The 7,540-nt window shown below is 37.2% G+C and overlaps 1 protein-coding gene across 1 annotated transcript; it reads left to right on the top strand.

The window, feature by feature from the left end:
* The first annotated feature begins 507 nt into the window (after positions 1–507).
* LOC139315742 (uncharacterized protein MCAP_0864-like) lies at positions 508–6,879 on the top strand. Its single transcript, XM_070942179.1, has 6 exons — positions 508–602; positions 1,946–2,100; positions 2,294–2,456; positions 3,161–3,319; positions 5,013–5,177; positions 6,717–6,879. Exons 1-6 carry the CDS (start codon positions 540–542, stop codon positions 6,762–6,764), a joined length of 753 nt encoding a protein of 250 aa, XP_070798280.1. The 5' UTR covers positions 508–539; the 3' UTR covers positions 6,765–6,879.
* The last annotated feature ends 661 nt before the right edge of the window (positions 6,880–7,540 follow it).

The following is a 7,540-nucleotide window of genomic DNA, read 5'->3' on the forward strand; positions in this document are numbered from 1 at the left end:
CAAAAGGAAAAGGAAATAGAGCTCCAAGATTTTGAGTACAAAGCTATCTAGCTATCTTCCTGGATTGAGGGACACTAAAATACAAACACATAACTCTGTACATATTATTTATGTGTTTACACAATGAAAATAGCCTAGTGATTTTTGAGAAGTTGCACATAAGGTGCTGCAGCAACTCAAATATTGTTTATTCCGATTCTTGCGCATACTGTAAGCATATTTTATCTGGACATAAGCCCTGCTTTGTTTCAGTAGGTTATCTTTCCTAATAAATAATTTTAGAGTCTCAGCCTCAGAAACATCTGGAGGCTTAGTGTCATAATTCAACTAAGCTATCACACAAGAAAGGAAATAGATGTTTATAGGAAGACCAGACATATTTTAAATGTGTGGAGCGATCCTGATGATTTCCTGCAGATGCAAGTGCTAAAGAAAAGCTGCTATTAATGGAGGAGGTTACAAAACTGAAGAAAATGGTTGAACACTCTACCCAGGATATTTCACACAAAGAAGCAGAACTGCTAAAAATTCAGAGAGAAATGCAAGAGACTGTGAATTCAGTGAAAGAAAAAGAACATGCTGTCTGTCTTTTGGAATCAAAAGTAAGTTATTGCAGTTAAGACGTTTACCAAATGCATTTGTGAAAGAGTTATTGCTATGTTAAGTGGCATATATGGTTGGATTAATTTTAATTTTAAAATGAGAGACTTGTGATGAATAGCCTGTTCTTTCTTAAAAGTGAAAATAATATGTATTTATTACCTAACTATAATTTATCTAAACTATGTGTCTTCAATATGCTTTTGCTAATCCAAATAGATAACATTTCTGAAGAAGAATATAATTCCACTTTTTTCTGAAGTACAAACTTTAAAATATATATAATTCTGAAAACTTTGGTCATTATGTAACCTACTCATACATAAAGTAAAAATTTCTGACTTGGATTATTTGAAGAAGATCAAACCTATGTTATTATTTCTTAGTTCCTGAAAATTGATTTTGGAACTTTAGTTCTATGAAATGGCCAGTGATCTCTGTCAATTAAGCCTTCAGTCTTGTTATGAAACAACAGCCTTCATTAGTTTAATGGGAAGCCTTGAGCATTAAAATTCATGTTCATGTCTGCTCTAATGAATATTGATTAAAATTGATATTATTCAGAGCTAGCTTCGGTATTAAAATGAATACTGCTTCCAGAATTATGAGCCTGCTGGCTCAGCAGACTGATAGCATTGTGATTAACACCACCTGTCTGCAATTACTGTAAGTTCGAATCTCACCAGGCTCAAGGTTGACTCAGCCTTCCATCCTTTCTAAGGTAGGTAAATTGAGGACCCAGTTTGTGGGGGCAATAAGCTGACTTTGTATAAATATACAAAAGTATGAAGGCTATTGCTTAACGCATTGTAAGCCGCCCTCAGTCTCCGGAAAAGGGCGGTATATAAATCAAATTTAAAAAAAAAACAGGGATGTGGTTTTCTTACCACATCAACCTCCTCCAGCAGTGAGTGCTCATTTTAGTAAAACTGGAATTAAAATCTGGTGAAATTTGGTTTAAACACAAGAAACAAGATGCATAGATGCTAGAGTTATGACAGATGCAATATCTGATAACAAATGGGCAATCTGGAAGGTTAATGCCTAAATGCTATATAAACAACAGATAATAAGTGTATATTCCTTATTCTAGAAATGGATCACTCTATACCAGGGGTGTCAAACTTACAGCCCGCGGGCTGGATGCATCATGCAGTGGCCACACCTACTCCCGATTTAGCGAAGGGAGAAAAAGTTGCGATAAGTCACATAACAATGAGTCATCGTGAGTTTGACACCCCTGCTCTATAGTCTCACCAGAACAATCCTTAATGATGCTTACAACAACAGCAAAGTCTGAGGGAAGGGAATGTTTAGTATTCATTTTATTATATGTTTTATTTAGTGTCAGCAGAAGATTTGGCAGTACCAAGACATGGAAAAAAACCTTTCAGAACTCAGATCACAGTGCACACAACTGCAAGTATTGCTTTACCGCTTAGAAGAGAAATTATCAATGAGCTCCCAATCTCCACAAGAGACCATTGTTAAGGAACTTAGGTAAAAACATTTGTGTTATCCACCTTTTAATATTTTCAGAACAATTCAGTTTCTGTTGTTCACACTGAATAGCTAAGCATTTCTGCATAATCAGTATAGTAATAAAATCAGGAGAGATAGTGCTAGCATAGAAATAAAAACCTTATTTCTGAATGATCAATGAAAGCTAATATTTAAAATGATTTATACTTAGTGAAGAAGCTGAACAATTAAGGCAGATCCTCAAGGAAAATGAACTTTCAGCTGATGAAGATAAGTATTTGCTCAACAAGATGGCAGAAGATTGTGGACATCTGACAAAGGAGAATAGTCTTTTACATGCTCAAATACAGAAAGTTACCAAGCATCTGAACCAGGTAGGCCTCATCTGTTCCTCAGATTCCAATCTTGAACCACAAAAGAAACCATGAATTTCAGTGCAAAATTTGTTTTGTAAATTATGAATTTCCAGAACATTGATTGACAGACCCACACACAAGTACATAACAGAACATTATAAATTTGAAGGATTTTACTATAGTAATAGCCATAAAGGCTAAAATAATAGAGGACCTTTAAGGGAATTCTATTATGTCTTGTGATTGCAAAAGGAGTAATAGGAATTTTATGGCTTAGGAGTTAAAATCAGCAGCATATTATCACTGCTATTTTACTGCTATTTTCCAAAATAATTTCTTCATATTTTCAGGATTCAGTGAGTCCAAAAGTGATCAGGAACTCCATTCATTCTGATGCCCTCTGTCTCTCAACCTCTGTCTTCCATGAAGCAGTGAATAAAATAATTCTTGCCAAATTCTGAGTTGATCTCTTGCATGAGAAGACTGAAATTAGTTTGAGGCCTATATGAAATCAGTTGTATTTCTATTTGCTCACCCCTTTCTCAGACAAGGTGGTGTTACTGCATGTACAACATGCTAATTTTTAAAAAGAAATTGTAGATATTGAATTATTTGCAGTCTTATAACAATTATGTGAAGTTAAGAGAAACAGCGGTAGCACCTCAGAGGAACAGATACCATGATTCGGTTTACTAATATACTAACTCATATAAATGCCGTAGGAAAGGCAGCTGAGAGAGGAGGAGACTTCTTCCTATTCAAGAAGAGTGTCTGAGCTAACATCAAGAAGAGAGAAAACATGGCAACTTAAGCGGAAACTCACCCACTTGAAGACTCTGTTACAAAACCTAAGACAGAAAGTTCTTAAAGCTCAGGAACAGGTTGTAACAATATTCTATGTAACTCAAATTCCATTGGTAGAATATAGATGTACCTGGGGAATTAAGTAATGCTGGAGATGACCTATCTCAGTGCCTGAAGGCTCTGAGCATCTGGATGGGAAAAAATAGGCTTCAACTGAACCGTGGTTAAGATTGAATGGTTCTGGTTTTTAGGACTTGCTGGTTTTACAACCCTGCCATCTTTGGTGCTGGACAGGGATATACTGTCCCAGACAGCCAGCTTGACAATCTGGGGTCCTTCTAGAGTCATGATTCCTGCTTAAAGAGCAGGTGGCAGTTGTAGCTAGGAGGGCCTTTGCATAACTTCACATTGTGTGCCAGTTGCATCTGTTCCTACATTAAAGTCATCTCTCATGGTCACTAGTCACCTATTTGGGTTACTGTAATGTGCCTTTGGTGTTTAGTCATGCCGGCCACATGACCACAAAGATGTCTTTGGACAGTGCTGGCTCTTCGGCTTTGAAACGGAGATGAGCACCGCCCCCTAGAGTCGGGAATGACTAGCACATATGTGCGAGGGGAACCTTTACCTTTTTAATGCACTCTATGTGGTGCTGTCCTTGAAGAGTATCTAAAAGTTTCAATTGGCGCAAAATATAAGTTTAGTTATGTATGTTCCTAGTAGAACACAGGTTAAACCTCTGCTCTCTCAGCTGCATTGGTTGCCAGTTTGTTCCCAGGTCAAATTCAAGGTGCTGTTTTTGACCTTTAAAGACCTACATTCCATGGAGTTAGCTGTCTGAGGAATTGCCTTGCCCTGATTCATCTGTTCATCTGTCCAGATCCAGCACAGAGGGCATGCTATGAATCCCATTGGCTAGGGAGCAACATTTGCTGGAACCTAGGCAACAGGACTTCTCTGCTGTGGCTACTACCCTATGGAATATTGTTTTCCCCAAAGTGAGGCTGGTTTTTACTTTTGACTTTCTGAAGATCCCTTAAAACCTGGATGCCTTCAGGCTCGGCAACCTCCAGGTGACTGGTGACTTAGTAAGGTAGCTAAATTATTACTATCATATTTCCTTTTCAGGTTTTATAGTTGTTTTAAATAATATTTATAATATTGCTTTAGTATTTATTACCTCTTTTTAACTTTGTTATACATTGCTTAGAGTCACTTGTGAGATGGGCAGCTATACAAAGTTGATAAATAAATATGATAAATAAATAAATTAAACCCAAACACAAGAGCCAATATACATTCCTTTTCCGTACTAGGAATTTTAGTAATATTCCTTGGATTTTGCAGAGAGTCAAAATTAAATTTAAATTAAAACAAGTTTAGTTTTTATCCTGCCCTCACTTTGTGGAAAGTGATTTCCAGTATGCTATTTGACAGAGTTGTCCTCAACCTGAAAAAGCTTACACTCATTTAGCATATAAATTCACCCATTCATGAAGCATGCTTAAGATCCTTTATAATTACACCAGCATAATTAAGGATAAAATTAAGGTAGTCTTTGAATCATTGTCTACAACGTTGTTGTAAGAATTGCCAGCAAATGTGACATGTATGTAAAATAAATGTAAATATATCATTTCTGAACAATCTTCCTTATTCCATTAAAATCAAGGAAGCCTATAACGCAAGCATGTCAATTAACTAGACATTTTTAAATGAAATTGACGCTTATAGACACTAATTAATATATTTCAAATTCATTGCAAATAGTTACTTCATCTACAAGAAAGAAAATCTACAGATCACAGACGACAACATCTTCATACACAACTAATTGATTTAGAAAATCAACACACCAAAGTGCAACTGGAAAATTCTAAACTGAGAACAGAGAAAAATCATTGGGTGGAACGTATTTCTCAAATACACAAACAGGTATCTTAAGCAACATACCTTTTTATTTACATTCTATGTTTTTGACATTTTGAAAAAAAACAACAAGACAGAATCTCTGTAATTGGCTTCCCATATTTAATAATATCTAGTATAAAATGAAGCAAATGATTAGTTATGACTCAGAATAAAATATTTATGAAAATTGCAGTTAGAGAGCCAGATACAATTCTGTGAGCGTGCAGGGGAAGAACAAAAACAACCTATGCCCGTGATGGCGAACCTATGGCACGCGTGCCACAGGTGGCACATGGAGCCATATCTGTGGGCACGCGAGCGTTGCCCTAGCTCAGCTCCAGCGTGTATGTGCATGCTGGCCAGCTGATTTTTGGGCCTTCCGGACCCATCAGAAGTCAGGAAACGGGCTGTTTCCAGCTTCTGGAGGGCCTCCAGAGGGATGGGGAAGGCTGTTTTCGTCCTCCCCAGGCTCCTAGCGAGTCTCTGGAGCCTGGAGAGGGTGAAAAATGGGCTTACCGGGCCCACTGTGCCATCACGTGCCAAAAGTGGGGGTTGTGCGCACATGCGCGGGGGGGCATTGAATTATAGGTGTGGGCACATGCATGCATGACCCCCCCACACTCCCCTGCTTTTGGCACGCGACGGCAAAAAGGTTAGCCATCACTGACCTATGCATTCCTGCCTGAAATTTAAACAGTTAAGTGAATTAAGATTGCAAAATTCATTAGGGTTAAACTGCTTCAAAGGAGGATCATTGGTGATTATTATTAGTCATGGCAGCTATTGGGATCTTCATGTTCAGGGATAACATACACAAATAGGAATAGGAGATGCTGGAATAAGGAAAGAGCAACGTGTTTGTGTTCTGCTGCATTTCCTTCAGAGGCATGTAGTTGGGGAAAAGGATGCTGGATTATAGTATATGTCAGGTTGAGATCACTGCTTTACAAAATGACCCGTGGCTTTTAGTTATATAACTTTCAATAACAAATGTTTGTTAAATCTAGAACCATTCACAATACTGCAGTATATGACCTGCAGCGTGATCTGAAGTTAATCTAAGAACTGTTAAACTTCTCACTTTGGGGGGGGGGATTTTTTGGCCCACTCCTTTTTACAAAACTACTTCAGCTCATTGATGTTTTGAGGCTGTACGAATTGCTCACTTGAAGTCCTGCCATACCATTTCAATTGGGCTAGAAAAACAATTACAAAATGCAAACATTCTTCTGCATCCGTCTTTCTGTTGTAGATATGTTTGTTTAGGATCATTTTTGTGCTGCATGATTCGTATTTGCTTAGGCTTTGGCTCAGAGACACAGTGACATTCTCTTGTAGAATCTGGTAATATGCAGGTAATGGAACTTGGTATCTAAAAGCTATCCTGGTTCATCTTGAAGTGACCTTTATTGAACAGCCATTGTGAAGAGTATATATGTATATTGTATATATACTATATACAATAGAAGATGCAATTATCCTTAACTGCATGACTATAGATAGAAACTAAGTTTGATCAAATGTTCTAATATGAGCCTCAATAATTTTTTTTGATGTTCATAGAGATCTCTGGATCAAGACAAGCTTCACTTTCATAAACCTGTTTCATAAATAACAGGTTCTGATGGAGCCACCAATATGTGGGCACCATCTTTTGTGGGAGAGCCCTCCACACACACATCTGATTTGTCATTTGATTGAAGTTATCAATTGAAAAGCTGCTTGTTCTAGGACCTTACATACTTTTTCCAGCAGTCAGTGAATGTTGGCTTAATATATTCAATAAAGACATGACACAATACACTGTTTTTGTCAGTCTCTTTATTAATAGAACCTTACTGAAGTTCTGATCATTGTCACATTGAAGGTCACCATACTGCAGAATTAGTGTGTGTGTGAAAGATTCAGAGACTTCTCTCACCAATATATAGTATTTTGTTGCTATAACAAGCAGATCATTAAACCTGCTTTTCCTAACATCGGTAGAAGGCTTCACTTTTCTTCTAGCTTCAGCATCTGTTGCTTTTTTCATTGACACACAAGTGTTGGGGTTAAAGTCAGTCATGGAAGCTCACTGGGGCATTTTAGATCAGTCATTCTCAGCCCAAACTAATTTACAAGCTTAGTTCGGCACAATGCCAAAAATGACTGTTATCACCCAATGACTTTTGTAATAAAATGTGATTGGTAGGTAAAATATTCAGAAAATCAAAGAATCAGATTTACAGCGATCAAAGGCATATATTTTAGTGACTCCACATAACTTTGTCCTTTTTGAAGGTTAGTAGAGTAAGGAAATATTTCTTTTGTTTGCTTCTTCATATATATTGCAGAAATTAGCTTACCTTGATACAAAATTTAATAGCTTCAGTTTGTCAGGCATTTCT

The sequence above is a fragment of the Pituophis catenifer genome, unplaced genomic scaffold (assembly GCF_029215685.1).
Source record: "Pituophis catenifer annectens isolate HBS135680 unplaced genomic scaffold, rPitCat1.0.hap2 SCAF_3, whole genome shotgun sequence".
Taxonomy (NCBI): domain Eukaryota; kingdom Metazoa; phylum Chordata; class Lepidosauria; order Squamata; family Colubridae; genus Pituophis; species Pituophis catenifer.